The sequence below is a fragment of the Crocuta crocuta genome, unplaced genomic scaffold (genome assembly GCF_008692635.1).
Source record: "Crocuta crocuta isolate KB4526 unplaced genomic scaffold, BGI_CrCroc_1.0 scaffold35, whole genome shotgun sequence".
NCBI lineage: Eukaryota > Metazoa > Chordata > Mammalia > Carnivora > Hyaenidae > Crocuta > Crocuta crocuta.
The window spans coordinates 3,504,893-3,525,459 of record NW_027530625.1 but is presented as its reverse complement, the minus strand read 5'-3'; the positions used below and the strand labels follow the sequence as shown (position 1 = coordinate 3,525,459).

General features: G+C 49.4%; 1 protein-coding gene across 4 annotated transcripts in view; it reads right to left on the bottom strand.

Annotated features, from left to right (window-relative positions):
• MVB12B (multivesicular body subunit 12B) overlaps positions 1-20,567 on the bottom strand; it is a 274,057-nt gene that overhangs the window by 97,803 nt on the left and 155,687 nt on the right. For 3 of the 4 annotated variants that reach the window (XM_077768243.1, XM_077768246.1, XM_077768242.1), the window contains exons 6-7: positions 17,224-17,353; positions 12,973-13,095 (exon numbers count right to left, since the gene is read on the bottom strand). In XM_077768243.1, the coding sequence (XP_077624369.1) occupies positions 12,973-13,095; positions 17,224-17,353 (253 nt within the window). The remainder of the gene's footprint in view (positions 1-12,972; positions 13,096-17,223; positions 17,354-20,567) is intronic. The other variant, XM_077768244.1, reaches the window with a different exon arrangement.

The window sequence follows — 20,567 nt, the reverse complement described above, 5'->3', positions numbered from 1 at the left end:
CAGAAGAATCTCCAAGGGAGATATTCTTATCCCCACTTCACAGAAGAGGACACGGAGGCTCAGAGTAGCAATATGATGCACTCCAGGTAATGCTGCTTGTGAGTGGTGTAAAGAAGGCCAAGTCACTCATTGCACACCCCCCTTTGTACTCACCAGAAATAAGACAAAGAGAATACTTCGAGGTAAGGAAAAAAAAAATGTACAAATGTATTCAAAGCCGTTTTTTGGATATCCAGGATTGTGTATGTAAATTAGGGAGTGAGGGCAGGGGAGTGCAACCCAAACTGGGGGCACTCAACAAGCATTCTCAAATTTACCTCTTGGATTCAAAATGTATCATTGGGCTCCCTACCCTGGGAGTCATAAGGATGCTGTGGTCAGCTGCTTGGGAGAATGGGGTGCCATGAGGGGCAGCAGAGCTCAAGGAAACGGCCTCGTCCAGCGGACTGGAGGCCCAGTGTCGCCATCCTGACCCTGTACAGGGGAGCCTTGTAGAGGTGGGCACTGCGGGTGTTCAAGGGCAGGGGAGTCAGTAACAGCCTAAGAAAATGTGGACTTTCCTTCTTTCAAAATGGCAACAGTCCGACAGTAGCATCTGTAACGGCCTATCAGTTTAGACAAGAGCTATCCTTTCTTTAGAGCTCTTTCACTCTATGACAAGCCTTTTGACATTTCACAGATGCCCTGTGGTTCTGCAGGACCCAAAGTAAGTCTCCCAAGGCCCCCAGGACAGGACCAAGGGCCAACCTCACACACCGCGCGTGGCCACGGGAGGTCCTGAGCTCCTTCCGCTTCTAGACACCACAGGTGCCGTGGACGAGGGACGTCCTCCGAGTTCCCGATCAGCAGTTTTCTCTTAAAGGCCTGAGATGGGTTCATTTACCCTCTTGTGGAAATCGTCAAGACTCTATTTGCCGTGGCCTTTCTAGCAGGAGGCCGATTATCCAGACGGAGGGATGAGCCGCCCCACGCAGAGCCAGCCGGGCTCCCCTCTGGCCGTGGCCGCCGGCCCGGCCCCCTGCCTCGGCCAGGCCCTGGGGCAGCAGCAGACCCGGGATCCGTCAGCCCTGCTCTGAGTGGGAGCAAACGGCGTCGGGAACTTTGAAACTTTCCTTTGTATATTACATTAATCCATAGAAGAAAATCTCTTTTAATGAGGAGTGATGTAGTTATAAACTCTCCAGAGCCGTAATTAGAGCAAACTAATTGAAGTTGTGTTTTGACACACTTTCCAAATTCACGGGTGCCGGATGACATATTCACAACACTACTGCTGCACAACCATGGCGACGGCAAAATCATTAGGCTAATAACACTTATTTGCATTCTTATCACGCAGCCACTCTCCTTTAAATACTGTTTCTACTATTGCTCCTTTACTGTAAGTTTCCAACTGAAAGATATTAACAGTAATTATTACTACTTTGGTAGAATTTTAATGTTAAAGAATAACAATGTGCATTAACATACATTGAATCCCGATTCTTTTCAACCACCTTCTGGAGGTTTGGGGGTTCTTCCCGGCCCACACCCCGTGGCCTGAGGGTGACGGAGATGTGGTTTTCAGCTTCTTTCAGGACAACCGCACTCAGAGCCCACGCCCAGGGAGAGCTCAAGTCAGGGCTTCTGAACTATTTTATTTCATATGTTTGATGAGAAAAATCTTTCTTCCTTTTTTTCCCCCCTCCCTTAAAGCACATTAAAATGAAATAGTTAAGGAGGAATTTTTTCCAAGCAGTTAAAAAAAAAAAATCAACAATTTACAACACGGTCTTTGGTAATAATACTAATGAATTCCAGGAGGACATGCTTTAACCACTCGGCCGCCACCCTCTCCGTGATTAAAGACAGACTTGGAACAACTAGAACTTGAGAAAGACCGGTGGGGGTGGGGCGGTCCTGATCTGTCAATACCGAGGCCCTGTTTGCTACCCACAAGGCCAATTTTTTGGATGCTTAACTCGGACACACACACAGAGGAAGGCTCGACAGTTCTAAATAATGGTTATTAATGACTCCCTCCTCTAAAGTGACAAATTACTCCTGAAATTTAGAAATCGAAGAGGTATGAAGAGTGAATGAACATGACAGGAAATTCTAGGGAGCACAGAGTTCCCTCTTCCTCTAGGTGGAGAAGGGCAGGGTCCTGGAAGACAATCAAGGTCAAGGTTCCTCCTCTCTGGCTGTTCAGAGGTTCTATCAGGGTGGTGACCACAGCGCTCTCTCACCCATGTTTCTCCCAGGACCTCATGTTGGGTAACAAAGGGCAGTACAATGCCTCACAGCCCAAAGTGTAAAATGCTAGATGGGCCATAACCAGAGGCGAGACCTGGTCCCAGCCCCCTGCCTCTCTTCACATACGCGGCATCAAGTCACCTGCAAGAGCCCTTCATTTGGAAACTCGGGGTTGGGCTAGGCAGTTGCTCAAGATTCTGGGTTTCTACGGGTATCTGGGGATCAAGAGAAACCACGCCGTCACTTACCAGGAGGGAATGAGGACAAAAGATGGCGTGGACTTAACAAAATGCAGAACTGTGTTCAATTTCAAAATACTCAAGTAGACATTTCAGAAGAGGTGCTTAATCTCAACTCACAAAGATTTAACTGGGTGAAGAGAATGCTTAACAAATGCCAAAGACTCTACTCCTTTAAAAGCTTTGTAGTTTTCAGTTAAATTACCATCCTTGTACCTACGTGCTATTTTTCAAGCCACTGATTACTTAAAAAAAAAAAAAGAAAGAAAGAAAAAGAAAGGAAACTAACTTCATAGCTGCAGCAACACTCCAAATCATGGCATTTATTCACTACATTTAAGTTTTATTACACTTGAACCCTGCAATGCCAAAACACCTACCTCCCATATAAAAGAAATGAAGAAAAAAGCGAAGTCTGGGACCCAGGGCACCGCACTTCCATTCCAGATGATCTAGTCTAATCTTATAAACTGAAATATTTAAAGAGTCTCTAAACCTCACTGACCCTACTTTTAAAAACAAGGAACATATGGGCACTTCTGGCTTTTCATCTTCTTCCAGCCTACTAAAATATCCGCTTTTCCAAAATTCAAGAGCAGCGAGACTGCCAAACTCGGATTCATAAAAGGCTACGTGCGTGAGAGTGCAGGGCAGGCTGGGAACAGTCCGAGCCGAAAATAACAAACCCTAACAAAGAATCAAAGGCGCATTGCTCCTTTGCTCAATCCTTCTTACTCAATATCAGAAGCTGTGGAAAACAATTTGCTTAGTAAAACAGAGCAATGACGAATAAGGAGGTACGATGGGACCCATGGGCTGGAATGGCTGGGGCTGCATTTGGTTCCGGTCGAGGCCGTAGGAGACACTGAGGCAAGAGTCCTAAAGGAGTCTGGGCAGGGACGGTGGGACTGGGCTCCAGTCCCGGCTCCTCCGAGTCCTGATGCTCTGCCCCTGGGCCGGCCGCCACCTCTCCCGGCTGCAGCTGGCTGGTTTCTTAGAGGCTTTGCTCGTTTCCATTACGCACCTCACTGCGTGGTCATAAAGATTTAAGCAGTATCTGTCAAGTGTTTGCACAGTGCCCGGCACAAGATGCTCAAGAAACTGTAGCTGAAATAATGATGATAATTTTGTTTATCCGAATAATTATTAATATTGTTATTCGACTGGAAACAAAACATCTGCTCAAGAAGGATATTCGAGTTGAATGCTACCCGACCCACGGGCAAAAACCCGACCCAAATAACATTCGAGGGGCCTTTTAAAAGTTACTGCAAGCAAAGGATTTTATTAAATATCCAAATTAATAATTGAAACCCTTCCTTGAAAGAGAACAGCATCGGGGCGGGAGTGTGGGGTGGGTAAAACTGCAGGAAAATTTCACTTAACGCCCATTTTTACTTTGTTTGGCGGCTAAATTTACACTGAAAGATACAAGTGAAATATTCCATAGAGCTACCTGCAAATAGACTGTCAGCTTCCACTCTGATAAAAGGTAAAATATCCTCCTCTAAATGGTCTGGTTCACAAAACCGACCCTAAAGTGAACTGATAAATCTGTTCTGACACACGGAAAACTATTTTCATAATCCTGAAAAAGGCCTTTCTCCAAACCCTGGAGCTTTCAGCCAACTGCACAAAGAGCCCCGTGCACTTGCGAACCAGGCACAGGAGGAAATCATTTCACATTTGCAGCCCCGCTTCCGGGACAACAAGGAGCACACAGAACCATCATAACCACCAAGAAAAATAAGACACTCACGGAGTCACAAGATTTACCAAGATACCACATTTACAAGCAGCAAATACCTTGTCAAAATCTGGTGTGGAAGAGTGAAAGCAAAGAAGGCTGGCTCAGAGGCAGGAGCGGTATTGACTAATAGTCAATTCTTCATTAAATAGAAGCTCTGACTTCCCAAGAAGCCATATTAAAAATTAATATCAAAAAGTGTATTGCTCAGCCTAAACCCATCATTCATAGCCAACAATACCAAACTGCATTCTAATGAAATTTCCCCTTCAAAATTACTGACACCAAAGCGAAGTTTGATACTCTTGCAAGAGCAGACAAGGCTCGGTGACACAGGCACTTGAGAGATACTCAGAGAGCCCTCCGCTGTAGGTCTCTTTCACAGGGCTCTCATAATCGCCAGAATAAATCAAATTGCTTGTAACCCCGCTTCATCGCAGGCTCGGAAACCATTCGAGCTGTGACGCCAGGGCCCTCTCGTGTATGGCGTCCACATGTTCTCCTCGGTCACCATCTATGGCTCCGGTGGACTGGACCCCAGCCAACATTCACAGGTCTCCAGAAAGGGTGTGAGTGCAGACCAGGAGGGCAGCTTCTGACCAGAGGAGCCTGGGGAAGACAATGGGCTCCACCACCCCCATGGGCACACTCTGGGAAGCCCTTGGGTCCCAGCTGCTGGTCAGGGGCCTGGAGAGGCCACACGTGAAGGCAGTGGGGTCACCTAGCTGGCTGCCCCATAGCCAGTGACCCGGGAACAGGTGGTCTGTGAGCCACAGGCAGCTCACCTGCTTGGGGCCAAATCTGAGCTCTGACATTTAGTAGCTGTGTAACCTTGGCAAAGGAATTTAACCTCCTGGGTCTCAGTTTCCTCATCTTGAAGTGGATGTGATAACCGTACCCTACCTCACAAAGCCATTATTAGGATTAAGTGAGTTCTTATTTGTAAAAGCACTTGCAAAGTGCTGGACACCCAGCAAATGAAAAGTCAAGTCTCTACTGGTTGGCTGGATGGCTGGCAGAGTAGATGGAAGGTGAAGATGGATGAACACAGGATACCGGGTCCTGTTGTATCTAAACCAGCTCCATTTATACATTTAATAAATATTCTGAGTGTTTACCACGTGCCAGGCACCTGGTGTTCAAAAGTCCCTGCCATTTGGGGGGCCACATGTTTTTTGCTGAACACTTAACGGAATGGAATTAACACAGTCGAAAAAACTTGCTAAATTTCCACACATTGTAGTACAATGTCGGCATCTGTATTTCTGTGTGACTAACCTTTTCTGAAGCTTTATGAGAGAAGGAAACAGGAGAGTCCCTGTTATCAATAAGCCAGCAGATCCAATCAGAAGACCAAACATAAGCACACGTAGCAATGACAGGGACACAGGAAATGCCAAATTGTCTGGCGTGAGCGACTGGAGGAGGGGGAAGAGGGAAAACAGCCCGTGCCAGGCTTTCTAGAAGAAGTGAAGGGTTACACTAGGCTGGAAGGTAGACAGGGCCAAGCCTCAGTATTCCGGAGTCTGGTCTGCCTCTTCCAGGAGGGCCTGGGGCAGGCCTGAGGGGAGATACACAGTGGTGGCCAGTGCAGAGACGGTCCTAGAATGAGGCCGATGTGCTCAGGAGTCAAGAGATTCACCTGGATTAATGGGAGATGGTATGGGAGATATGTCAGATAACAGGAAGCCGGTGAAGGTTCCAGAAAGAAAAAAGAACACATGTGAATCGAAAAACGAGGCCACGCTGGACTTTAAAGTTCCAGGCGAAGAATGTAAAGGTGAGTTATTGAAATGAATACCTGAGCCCCAAGAAAGTTCAATGTCTAATCTCACTGTGGTTTAGTGTTCAGGTCCTCCCCCGTGGACGGCCCTCCTCTGAGCCGCCCAGGCTGCTGGCACTGCTGAACGGAGTGTGTGGAAGGTAGCAGGAGCAGAGGGGAGCTCAAATGCACAGTGAGTGCCCGTGCTTGTGCTCTGAGAAACATCTGCCTTAAGTCTTCGTCTTCAAAGGGGGGGGGGGGACACAGCACAGAAGGAAATGAAAATGTGTATCCCATCTTCAAAGTTAAACAAACAAAAATGTGTGTGGTTTTCGTGTGAAGGAGGAAGAAGTCTAATGATCCCAAGTGAAGCCAGACCCACGGTTCTGCCTGGGCACGCCCGGCCGAGGTGCAAGGTTCTGAGGGCCCCCGCTGCAAGGGCCAGCCCCACGCCCTCCTTCGGGGGCGGAATGGGGGGGAAGGGGGACCAAGCCAGAGTGCTCCCCCGGGGCTCACGTGCCCCTAGGCGGGCTCTTGCTCCTATGGAAGGGAGCTCAGAATCCAGCTGAGATGGTTTACTATTATGGGCGAAGAAAAGAGTCACTGGAATCAGCCCTTGGCCTTGCCTCCTCATCTCACCTTGAAGCGGGACACAGACCACCCTTCTCATAAATGAGGAACCTTAAAGAGCAGCTTTCGGCTCTGAACTCCCCTCCCTCCAGCAGGCTGAGCCTCCTGCTAGGCAGTGTCTCCAGTGCCGGGCGGCAAACACCTCCACAGGGAAACTCGGCCTCCCCGATCGGTGCCACGCGGGGCCTCCCGTTCAAGTCCTGCAACCAGCAGGGCAGGTGACACATGTCCTCTATAGCACACAAACCATCTCACAACTGAACACCGACAGAGGCAGCCTGCGGAGTGGAGGCTGTCAGTTCAGGCAGCAGGATGCCAGCCGGTGTGCCGAAGCTCCGTCCGGGTTGCGGGCTTACTCTGCGGGCTGGTCAGGCAGTGGAGCTGATCCCACATCCCCAGGAAGGTGGGGTCAGGGAGCCCGGGACAGAGCGCAGCGGCTCACGGGCCTCTGACAACGGCTGTTGGGGGGCGGGGGGGTGCCTGGGTGTTCACGGCCTGAATTCCAGATCCTCGCAGTGTGATTTTCTCTCTCCTTCAGGAAGAGCCATTAACCTTTCCGATGACAGCCCTGGGATCGGAGTGACGGAACGGTTTTTGAGGTCAGCAAGGATCTATGTTCTCAAAACCTGACACCGACAAGCAAAAGTTGTGACTGAATCCTGGTGTCCCTGAGAGGAAGACTAAATGCATGTGACAGATCTTCTGCAATCAAAATGCCCCATTTCCCAGAGTATCTGTCACAGATTGATAACATCCACGCAAAAAGTTAAGTACAATTATGTCTGTCACTAAGAAACATACTTTGGAACCTGTGACTGACACCTCGCTGGGAGCTGACAAATCACCGGAAGATTACCGGAACAGCTCAGGGCAGCGCCAGGCGCCTTAGGAGGGAACTCAGCACCGCCTGGCACCTGGGAGAGGCCCCCCAGAGGCCGCACCTCGCAGGCGAAGGCTGCAGGGCAGGACTCAAAGCACGGCTCCCGCTCCCAGGGGAGGGACAATGTCAACAGAGGATCACAGGCCGTTCCCATGGCCTGAGGTGGCAGCTTGTCCTTCAGAAACGTGACGTGTAAGACTGGGGCCACACGCTGCACATTTCCCAGAGAGCCCAAGCCCAGTGTCCACAGAAGCTGGAAATTCTAGCACCTGGGAGTCCAGACTACTTATTTCAGATGAACTCTGCAAGGGACAAAATCCATGCCAATGCCGGACACAGACACTGGGTCAGCATCAGAGGGCCCCCTGTGCCCTCCATCCTAGGGAGGGTGACACACGGCCCTCCGCAGCCCTCCGAGCCTCCTCCCCAGATGCCAGCACTGGTGAGGGGAAGGGGACAACGGGCACAAACCGGATGATGAGGAAGCACTGAAAGCCATACGTGCAGACCGTGGTGACAAATGCCCAGTGCTCCGTGCCCTCCCCACCCGCTGCAGCTCCCCGAGTTACCTCTGGCAAGGTGTCTGCAGAATCTGAATCTCTGAGGGTGGGGACAGGAGACACTTCTTAATTAAGGCTTATGAAAACCCCCGCAGGTCTGAAAAATCCAAATGCTGTTGGAATGCTGACCACGGTTGAGAGCACACCACCTCTGGAGTGGGCTTCAGTGCCACGGGATTTTTGCCTTGGGGGGCAGAGGTCAGAGGGAGAGGGAGGGAGAGGATGTCAAGCAGGCTACATGACCAGCACACAGCCTGACACGGGGCTCAATCTAATGACTGTGAGATCTTGACCGGAGCTGAAATCAAGAGTCAAATGCTTAACCGACTGAGCCACCTAGGCGCCCTTTTAATTTTTTTTTTTTTTTAACATGTTATGCCTAAGTCCGCCACCTTAAAACTTGAGTCCACCTGATCTAAATTTTTGTCTTCTGCGACTGCCACTGACCCAACCCACCTGGAAACGTGTCTTTCCCTTCTGCATACTGACCATTTAAACACCTGAAGCCAATGGCCTGGTCTCTACTCAGGTCAAAACAGCGGTTCCTCATACTCTAATTCAATGCTCCATTTGGGTAACTTTCACAAGGTGGTGTGTCACAGGCAATGGAGATGACCCTCCCACTGAACCTGATAGGTGTGAGGTGCCACCTCCTGGGACACGCCCCACCGGGCACACCAGGCTACATTCCACACAACCCCCATCCTGGCCCAGCCTGGTCACCTGCACACGAATCACTGCTAAGCCAGATCTCCTCAATTTGGTTCTTGTGCCATTGATTCTTTTTTTTAACTTGGGGGGGTGGGGTGCTGTTTTCACCCATCACCTTTCATCTCCTGGTTCCAGTAGGGTGTTCTAGCTGTAGAGCAGATGCAGAGTATTGATTCTGTCAGTCAGCACATCAGCGCTCCCTAATGACTCTGTGTCATCTGCAAATTTGATAAGCATGCCTCTGATGTCTTTATCAAGCCACTGGTTCTACTGTTCAGCAAGTCAGGGGGCGGCAGTCCACCAGGGGCCCCCACCCGGGACAACACGGATCCACTCGTTTATCCAACTCGGGGGCTACTGGTGCTCCATCAGTGGTGAACCCACCTGCCTCCCAGAGCTTTTCCAAACCTCAGAGCTGGGAGCAGCAGAAGCACAGGTAAGAGCTGGCGTGAGAGGGGCCAGTGGGGATGGCTCTGGTTGAAGCAGGAGGGCACCTCCCTACACCTGCACTCTGCCCCAAGGCAGCGCGGCATGGAAGAGATTCAGAAAAACCCACATCCACAGACCGATCGTCTGCTTGTTTGTATCAGGCTGACTCGCAAAGCCGTGGCCAGCTCGGAGGACAGATGGGGAGATGGGACCGTGTCTCAGCCTCAAGGCCGACTACCCTGGCCAGGGTGCATGGAGTAGACAGGCCGAGGGTGGAGCCGCATGGATGCCCAGAGAGGACATGGAGCCTCTGCGCTCCTGGAAGAGGCGGCATGTCCCGCTTCACTTGGAAGTGGTTAGGGAACGTGTGCAGAGATGTGTGCAGAGGAGATAAAAGTTTCCTGAATGAGGAAAAAGAGCTCTGCCAACACGCCTCATCCTGCCTGTTGCTGTGAACTTTACCCAACACTGCATCCAATTCACTGGATACAGCCAAAGGGCTCCCTTGGCTCTCCGGGGGCCTGACCATTCTGAAAGGACAAGACTATCGTTCTTTGCAACAACAGGAAGGAAACAGGCAGCAAGCGCTTGCTCCCAAGCCCAGTAACTGCCTCTGGAAAGAGGACCTGCCAGGACCAGGAGGTCCTCAGGTGGTGACCCATCAATTCTGGAAAAGTCCACCAACTTTTCCTTTCGTCTGAGATAGCTGGGGTCAACAGTGCTCCAAAAAACAGCAATGGCATGGGATTGTTTGAACATGAGGGACAACATAAGAAATGGGAGGCAGAGCACACGTTTTTAGCTTCTGAGGCAAAAGGCTGAGCTCAAGCAGGCCACTGGGTCTTTACTGGCCCCTCCCTCGGTCCCTTACAGTCCCCTCAACGAGATTTGCTAGGGAAATGGCCTGCAGCTCCTTGCTGGGAACCAGCCTGCCAGTCCTCCCCGCCACCTACAAATCTGGTCAGTAGAGGGCGCTGCACCACCGCGCACTCTCTCTAGCCGGGCTTTGCCACCTGATCCCTGCGTCCACACAAAGACCACACTTGGAAGTACTTCTTAAGCTTGTGCTAGAATCAGAAAAGGGCCCAAGAGCTCAGGGACTCAGGAGTTGTCAGCGGCGGGGGAGAGGGGGCCTGCAGCACAGGGTCTAGGCTGTTAGAGAAGCTTTGTTGCAAAAGTGAACACATGCCTAGATCTGTGCGGAGCACTAGAGATAAACAGGTACTGGACGTGGTTCCTGCCCTCAAGGAGTTCACAACATGACCACAACCCAAACTGAAGGCATAATGGCCAAGAAGCAGCAGCATTCAGAGAGGAAATCCCAGCCCAGCCCCAGGGGATTCAGGGAAGGCTTCCTGGGAGAGGAAGCATTTGAGTGGACATCTAAGGCAGGGATCTGAGATGCACCCATTGTACCGGTGTCCACATGAGCACAAAAAAGGAAGGGAAGACGAGAATACCAGTTCAGATTAAAGTCTGGAGCTTAGGGATGTAAGAGAGGTCACAGGGGCTGGCTTTGGAGGCCTTCACCCTGTGGGCCGCTGCAGACCCCCACATGGGAAAACCAGCATACCCCCAGAGAGAAAGCCACCACATCTCTCTGCTGGAGACATGACAGGCCTGAAGCCTCCAGGGAAATAATATACTCATCGTTTCATAAATCTTCACTGGAAATTTTGAGTGACTCGTCTGCATTTCATTTTTTTAAAAGTCAAAGGTACTAGTTGGGAAACAGTACAAAAAGCAAAGATGCCAAAACCCACTGTGCATTAGGAGGCTCCCGGAGCTGTGCATGCCACCTAGAAATTACTGCCCAGTGCCAGAGAAGAGCTTGGGACAGACGGTGGCTTTTACCGGGAAGCACTAATGTAACATTAGATTATCCTACTGCATAGCGGGGGACGTAACGCAATCATATGAGAATATGTCTTACGTGGACTATTCTGACATCTGCCTCACTTGGCAAGTAAAACAAAACTGACCCAATTTCCTTGGAGCTGTAATAAACCACAACAAGGGTTTCTGCATAAAATACACGAGCCTTATGAACTCTCTGTTCCGATGCAAAGAATCTCCAATTCTACCTGGGTCCCTGTGGCCAGTGTCCTCGGGCCCTCTCGCTTCTGTCACTGGTGACCGCGCTCTCTCGCTGACCGGCAAGCTTCTGGGGAGATTGCTCTTCTCGCTTTAACTGGGAGAACCAATACTCTTTATCCAACAGAAAGTTACAGCCTGACCGGAGGTGCTGCCCATTTCTAGGCCCTTCCAGACGCTGTGATGTCAATAGGTAGCAGCTGTAACTACTCTCGGGCTATGGCTGTGAGCTAACTGGAGCATAGGTGATGGGCCTGGGCTGAGCCCCAGCGCAGGTGTCAGTGACCACAGCCTGCCGGTGCCCTGGGCGCTGGGAAAGCGCTGCGCTAGCCTGGTACTCCTAAACCAAAGACACCCCACTGTTCAGTCTGCACCTCTGGGAAGCTCACTGGCTTTTCCTGTCTCTTCATGCCAAAGGGAGGCTGAAAACTGCTTGCGAAGTTTCAGGCGATTCCAAGTCTAAGTACCTTGTAACTTAGCTAACTAAGTACCTAAGTAACTTCAGGCAGTCAAGTTTTAAGTACCACTAGGGTTTGTGAAACGGTCACGAGAAAAGACCAGATTGTCTTTATGGGGGATGGAGTCCTCTGAGCTGCTGGCTCACGACAGCGGCATTCTGCGGTGGGGGGACGGGCGCTCAGCTAGAGGAACAGCATGCTGAGAGCCAGCGGCTACACCACACTCTCCTCTGTACCTCCTGGAGGGCAGGGTGTGGATTGGGGGGCCCAGGAGGAGCCCCACAATCTGTTCCTGACAGACGCTGTTCATCTCTCTACCCACGTGGAAGCTTTTAGACTCCTCATTTGTGTTACATCAATCCCCAAATGGCAATGCCTCGCCAATTCTTGTTTTATTTACTTTTGTAATCCCTTTCTCAAATTTAATCCTTCATGGCGTTTGTTCCTTGCTCTCAAATAATTTACTATTAGTAATGCAAAAGGTTTTTTTTTAATTATTGAACTATGGTTGACTTACAATACTCTATTAGTTTCAGGTGCAAAGCCAACGAAATTGACAATTCTCTGCATCAGGCAACGCTCCCCACAATAAGTTTAAGGGCTGAGAGGGAAGAGTTTTTATGTGACAGGATTCTTTTCACCATCTGCTTTTTGCAGAAAGCGTAGAGACCATCGCTACCTGTTACAACTGAAATCAGGTGCAGAGCGACCAGTTTGCTCACCTAAGTTTCTCTGCGCAAATTACTGAAACTGACATGCCCTGAACCCTTTCCCGCTATTCTCTCGAACCAAACTACCCATTTCCTAGTTTGTAGCTCACTGGGAAAAGAAACGATACGAAAATGAACAAAATTACTTACCAACCCTCCAATGAGTTGTTGGCCAAGGCAGAGAAGGAATTCTACCTTCGTACGGCCAGCGTCCCCAACCACGTGGCTATAAATCACGTGTGTGTGCGCGCCGCTATGAGCTCTTTAGAATAGCAAGCCAATTTAAAGTTGCATATTCTGCTATTTTAGGAGGCTGCAGAATACGTACAAAACAGAATACAGAATGGCCTTTACATTCATGTAACGCAAACATTTCTAATTGGGTTTTTAAAAATCTCCTCTAACAGTTTATTGCTTCTACACTTTTGGGCACACGCTCAGTGGAGGTGTTCGGAGCCCAGAGACCACAGGACTGTAACACGCACAACGGCATAGGACACCACCGACAAGGCCTCACCTGGGAAGGTTGGGGGCCGGGGTGGAAGCAGCTGATGACTGGGAGGGCGTTGTGGGTTGAGATGAGTCATGATTCCTGGGGACTCTGCCCATTCGATACCAGATCCCCATGCTGTTCAGTTCCCTTTAGGAGAAAAGAGAAATCTTCACGGTGTGGTTTAGCACAAAGCATTCACCTGAGCAACAAAGTGAACCAATTCATCTCAAAGAATCACAGCCTCAGATACCGGGGGGTCCACTCTTGCCCACGGTGATCAGTTATGTCACCTCCCTTTGTGCTCTGCATGTCACAGTTCAGAGCCTAATGTGAAGTCAACTGTCCCAACAAGGCAGATTTCTCTGACGGGCCGTCCTCTTTAGCCACCCTGGAGCTGCCTCCCGTAACACAAGTGACATTTTCCTTAGTGCTCAGTCTTCACAATTCTTTTCATTTTGCCATTTCACTGTAGGTAATTATGCAATAATCCATTTCAAGTCCTTTACCTGGTTAGCGTGAGACAAACAGGGCAACAGTGGGCGAATGGATGTGTGTGCCCGGCTTTTAACAATGGGGGGAAGTAGCCCCACCCCGTGCAAGGGCGCACTTCTGGGTAAAGCTCCTACTGCCTGGATGTCCCCAGCGATCGGTCTCATTCTCAGGGTCACTTTGGGAGATCTCCTCAAGCCGCAAAGCCTGAGGCATGTGCCCCACAGACCACTACAACCAAGAGTGGTCGGTCACAAAAGGGCTTGACAGATGCCACATCAGGTTTCTTGCTCCATGACACGCACACCCACCACAGCCCCCCCATCCCCCAATACCCAGTTATGAGTGGTTATGAGACAGGTTTGGTCTTAGGAAGCTGGAATGGGATTATTTTAGCCACATCCAGCTTACAAGTTCTCAGCTGCCCCACGGAACTGCACCTCGTCAAACCACGAGGACAGGCTTCTTCAGTAAATACCTCTAGTACCTTCCCACTACCCTACAGGAGCTCTTCTCAACCATGGACAGGTCTTGTTAGACGGATGATTCTCATCGGCCTCGCTGACTTCATCACATCTTGGCAATGGCCTTGGAGGAGCTGTTCTCCTTCTGAGGTGTCTTCCCGAGCTGACAACGTCAGACTCTTGCAAAGTAAGAGTTGGCTCTTCTATGTGCTCATTGTTAAAAAGGTGACTCAGAGTTCTAGACACTGTTCTCCTTCCTTCCTTACAAATAACACTGGGGGTGCCTGGCTGGCTCAGTTGGTGCAGCGTGTGATTCTTGATTTAGGGGTTCTGAGTTTGAGCCCCATGTTCAGTGCAGAGATTACTTAAAAATAAATATTTATAAAAACAATACTGGAATCGTCATCTTCTGAAAAACAATTTTGGCCCCAAGATGATACAAAATACGCTCTATATAGCAATCTTTCCAAAATGATATAAAAGAAAGAAGATTTTAGTTTTGGTTATCAAAATATATATGGTAACAATCTATTCTTTAGAATTATTTAAATTGGTTAAAAATGGAGTCTTTTAAGTACTATAGCTTGTAATAAAAAATACACATATAACTGAAATTAGACTTTAAAAGCTTATTATTGGGGCACCCGGGTGGCTCAGTCAGTTGAGCATCCAACTTTGGCTCAGGGTGTGATCTCACAGTTCGTGGGTTCGAGCCCCGCATTGGGCTCTGTGCTGACAGCTCAGAGCCTGGAGCCTGCTTCGGATTCTGTGTCTCCCTCTCTCTCTGCCCCTTCCCCACTCATGCTCTTTCTCTGTCTCTCAGAAATGAATAAACATGAAAAAAATAAAGTTCATTATTAAATTGTTGATTTCTACTATTTGTATGTAAGTAGCTGCTCCTAAGATATCTGAAGTATGGTCATTCTCTTAACTGTTTCCTCCTCCTGTGATCCTGTTTATATAATTAGTTTAAACCATGTTGCAAAACAGGACTTTTCAGTGTGTAGGAAGGGGACAATCCCAGAGTCCTTCTTAAGGACCACAAACTCCTGAGTTAGGGCCTTCACATTCCTCAGCCGAAGGGTCTGAATGAACTATTGCACCAAGATGAAAACCACGTGTTCCTGAGGCACTTGCTCCCAGAGGCTCCACGCAAACAGCACATCCCCACCCACTGCCCCCGGGGAGAGCTCCACGGAGGAAGGCTTGGCTTGTAGGGTGAAGACCTGGGCTCAAGTGAACAAGAAGCAAAACGGAGCACAACCCAGATGCAGAGGCCGCTACAAAAGCCAAGGAGGAGAGTGCACCCCTGAGGGCCCGCAGGGATGGGCGTGATACCTGCAAAGTTGGCCCAGGAGTGAGGCCCGTGAGGCCCGTAGCCAGAGGTGCCTAAAACTATCTATGGGACTCACTGGTGGGAGAGACCTGAATTTCACTTGACTGAACACAACAAACACCCTTCATCTTTTGGGCATCCAGTGTCCATTCCCCCTCCTTTCTGACTCTTTGCTTGCCCTCCATATTTGGGGCGCAGCCTTCTCCTCAGTTGTAGCCCCTGGGTTCCAACAGAGCCAATCTCGCCTCCCGCTCAGGCCTGGTTTCTGAGAGAATGACATTTTCCAGGGAGCGATGATGAACTCAGGGTGCACGTGACCCCAGTGAGATCAAGCAAAACCAATGAGACTGAATTCTAGAACTTGTTAGAATTATCAAGAACACAGATTTGTTCTTTGCCTCAGAACTTAAACCTGGAGGAAAAGTAGGCGGAGCTACCACACCACGATTAGATTAGTCCACTAGGGAAGAGCGTGTAGAAGAATGGCATCTACCCCAAGGAATCTGGGAAAGGAGGTNCAGGTTGGGCGGGGTGGGGGGGGGTGCGGGGGAGAACCAGGTCCTAGTGATGTCCTCTGAGCAACTTCTTCCAGCCACACCTGAAGCCACCCTGTCCGCGGATCCCTGCTGTTATGCTGATCAACAAACTCTTCCTTTGGTTAAGCCAGCCTGGGTTGGGTTTCCTATCACTTACAATCTAGAGCCCAGAGTGAAATCCTGAGACTCCTTGTACTTAGAATTTATAAAACAGCTACAGAGCTGGGCCCACGCCCAGAACTGAGGCTACCAGGTGAACAGGACACAGTGCGCCCAGCCCTTAGCAGTCCTCTGCTTCTCAGGGAAGATGAACATCAGACCAAAGTACTGCATGAGGAATTATCGTGTAGTCATGTAATATTCACGTTTCTTCCTGACGCCGAACCCTCCAACGGCTCCCCACTGCTCGTGGAATAAATTCCAAACTGCCGCCATGGTTGTGCAAGATCCTGCTAAGGGCTTGCCCCAAACCCTGGTTCATCCTTGTCTGCCTGTGCTGGCCACACTGGGCTGCCTTCTGCTCCCGAACAGGCCATACCCATTCCCACCTTTACACTCGCTCTTCTCCTGGGCCCGGGAAGGTTCTGCCTTTTTTTTTTTTTTTTTTTAATTTTTTAAAATGTTTTATTTATTTCTGAGAGAGAGAGACAGCATGAGCAGGGAAGGGTCAGAGAGAGAGAGGGGGAGACACAGAATCTGAAGCAGACTCCAGGCTCTGAGCTATTAGCACAGAGCCGGACGCAGGGCTCGAACCCACGAACCCTGAGATCGTGACCTGAACCGAAGTTGGACGCTTAACTGACCGAGCCACCCAGGCGCCCCCGGAAGGCTCTGCCTTCAAGTCTCTGTGTGGCTGGTTTCTTTCTGACATTTACATCTCTGTCAAACATCACCCTCCGGACACCCTCACTGAAGCAGCCTCCATTCACTGCTGTTTCATTTTTGCCATTAACTGAAATGGTCTCATTTATTTCTTGTTTGCTGCTGGTCTCCCCTTTTACAAGACCACCGCCATGAGAGCAGGTCTTTGCTTGCTCCTTCAGCACCATATCCAGGGCCTTTGGCCCGAAGGTACAGAACGGGTGCTCCTTTAACTCTGGTGGGATGAACACACAATGCAGAGGGTTGAGGCCAAGTGGTCAAAAAGGAGCGAATATCTGGGCTTTCAGGTATGTGGAGAGGCCCCCAAGAAGCCTGAAGGACAAACACACAGAAGGACAGGGAAGGAAACGCCCTTAGAAAGGCAGTGTGAGTAGAGGCACACAGAGGTCAAGGGCTCGGCCTCTGGACCAGCAGCAGCGTAAGCAGGAAGGGCAGCAGTGAGTTCAGGCTGGAGAGGCAGGTGGCCAAGAGCCCCGCGGGTCACACACTGTCTCAGGACCTCATCCCAGGAGTGACCTGAGCGCTCTTGGCAGATAGGAGAGACAAGATGGGCGTTCCTAACACTTACCCGATAAACGTGTACTGTGGAGGGGCCTGCTTCGTCCGGCCCATGATCCGAATGTCACAAATTGCAGCTTCAGTTGAATCCCGCGGGATAAATTTAATGCACAGCCTCTTTTTTCTAAAAGCCACTTCCTCTGAAGAAAAGGACAACAAGAAAAGGTATGAGTCTTCCAGGGATGCCAACATGTCTATTCTGAACACCGTGTCCCCTGTCACGTTCCCTTCCTGGCAGCAGAAGCGACCGGTCATCCAAGTCACTGGGCTGCACCCCTCCTGCCCTCCCCAGGCTGGGACTGCAGAGTGGGCACCAGGAGCCCTGCCCTACATTTGGGACCTGACCCCAGACACCCCTGCTGAGAACGCCTCCCAGGGGTGCACACTCCTCTGCAAGGAGAAGCAGCTTGGAATAAACCCGTGGGGCTGGCTTCTAAATGCCACCACCATCATCTGCTCACTGCTTAAGCCATCAGGGACATACTACGGACACCCTGAGTAATGACACTTTTTGCTGTGTGGGCTTTTCTTCTTTTTCACTTTTTATTAAGGAAATTTTCAAACATTCCCCAAAGTAGGGAGAACAACAGAATGAATGACCCCACCTGTTCCCATCATCCAGTTTCAACACCATCAACAATGGACATGCTGCTGCCACCTCTTCCTCCCCCCACACTCTGGGAGTTTTGCTGGAGGATTAAAATGAATCCTCCCACTGTTATGTCACCCATCAAGGTCTCAGTAGGCATCCACGGCAAATGACTAGTTTCCATAAGACCAGCATGCCATTATCACGGCTAACAAAATGAACAATGACTCCCCAGTGTCACCAATAGGCGGCCCATATTCAAGTTTTCTCCATTATTCTCAAAAATATCATTGAACTATTGCTTTCTCTGCATCAAGATCCAGTGTCTATGCACTGACTCTGGTTGTGAGGACTCTTAGGTTCCTTTTATACTGTAACAACCTCTCCACCCTCCCCTCTCCTTCAGGGAGCAGAGAAGTTGGTGGGACTGGGTCATTCTCCTGTATTTCCTGTAAAGTGGCAGTTAGAGTGGAAGGCCTGATTAGATCCAGGTTAGATTTTTGTTTGTTTGTTTCAGGTAGGAACGCTTCACACGTGAGGCATACACATCCGACAGTGTCCTATCGTGAGGCCCGGAGTCCCGCTGCGCCACTCTGGGTGCCTGTGGTGTCAACCCGGGTACTTGGGCTATAAAGTCCCCAACAACCATTCCTTGAGCAGCGTTTTCATCCACTGAGGATGTAGATCCATAATCTCATTCAAGTTTTCAAGATGGCCATTTTCTAATTCTGGGATGCCTTCTGAATTTATTAGCTGGAGATCCTACATAAAAAAATAACTTCTTCAACTACTTGGTCTCCCTGGAAAAGGCTTGGTACAGGAAAGGAAAGAAAAGTATGTGATTCTTTGCTCTTACTTATGAAGTCTGAGGGCAATGAGCTGGTGATGTAGCAACGTCCAGTCGTGGCCAGCCAGGTGTTTTTTGGTTTGTTCACTTGCGGTTTTTATTTTTTTTAAGTTTTATTTATTTATTTTGAGAGTGACAGAGAGAGTGAGCTGAGGAGGTGAAGAGAGAAAGGGAGACAGAGAAACTCAAGTAGGCCCTGTGCTGTCAGCTTACAGTCCAACTCAGGGCTCAAACTCATGAACTGCGAGATCATGACCTGAGCCAAAACCAAGAGTTGGATGCTTAATCGACTGAGCCACCCATTTGTGGTTTTTAAAAATGAATTTCAGTCAATTGCAGGGACTTAGTACATGAGTCTGATGTGTCTGGGTTGAAATCCCAACTCTGCCATCAGCTCCGTGATCTTAGGTGAGTGACCTAATTTCTCTGAGCCTGGGTTTTGTTCTCTGTAAAAGGGAATTAATGAAACCCCACCCCAAAGGGACGGTGGGCAGATGAAATGTGCTAACACATCATATGCTTCACTTAGCCCAGTGCCTGGCACACAGTAAGTGCTCAATAAAGCATGAATGTTCTTATCATCATTATTACCAGTAAACCTCTAACACACAATTTATGTCAGTGGTTGGCATGGTCTTTCAGGACCTTTCAGTTCTGGGGCAGGGAGTATGCACACTCAAATCAGACAAGAGCATGGGGAGGGAAGGAGAGTCGTGCCATTGGTCTTGGCCTGACCGAGGGGAGGCTGTCATCAGTGGCATCTTGTAGACTTCGGGGTGGGGAGGGTGCTTTTAAAGAGCCAGGTGGAAACTCAGAAACTCAGTGGGTTCTTTTCCTAGGCAAGGAAACTGAGGGCCTAGATCAGATCTAATGAGCTTTGAATAATAACGTCCCCAATCCAGACCCCAAACATTGTAACTCACGAGGCAGGGGAAAACACCTGTGGCAACCATACCTTCAGGAGCTATTAGCTGGGAAGATCAGACCTTTGACTGTTGTGAAGAAGGTAAGACCTTTCCTCAAATAAACGAAAAGGCAGGCACATTACTTGCTTTTGCCACACTGCTCTCTGCTCCATTCCTCCATTGATGGCAACTCGGGGTAAGAGATGGAGCCACTAATTACACATGCTTAAACAGGCCTAATTTTAAGTAAACATTATATAGAGTCAATCGAAATGTGTTCAGTCATGCTAATGAACACAGAGAAAGGATACAGCACTTTACTAAAACAAACAGTCTTCCAGTTTTTAAGTACTGTGTGGATAGTAACAAACTATTTTAGATTCATTACAAGAGTCTCATGGAGTTGGGTTTTTTTTGTTTTTGTTTTTGGCTGACTTTACAAAATCAGGGCCTTAAACGCACCGACCGCAAACTGCACAGAGGTGACGACAGGTTTCTCCGGTTGGTCTGGGCTCACCTGGACCCTGGGAGAAGGCTCTATTCATTTTGTTTACCCCAAAATGAATAGGCTCCCTGAAACCCATCTCCCTCCTTGTGTGATAAGACACTTGTTGGTGATGTGATGACCTGCCCTCAGAATGTCCACCGGCAGACATTGGGTGTGACACATCCCCAGTCACGGGGAAATGCTCCCCGCCCAGGATCAGGGGGACCCCGCCGCAGCTAGACCATAGGCCCAGAGAGGACGCGGCCCTGGGCCTCCTCACTTAACTAGTTCAACAAATTAAGAAGAAAATGCAGAATGGGAAATCCCTTGCGGCTGTAGAGCGTATCGATATAAAGACATTACAAGTCAATTCGTTGTCAAAAACGAACACCAATGCAAATTCTGAAACTAAGTAAAACACGAGGGAAAAGTGGGAAATGAATACAAGCCGACAAGGCAATTTTAGTTCCTCAGCAGATGAATCACATCAGAATAAGCAAGAGCAGCAAGCAAACCCTTGTGAAAA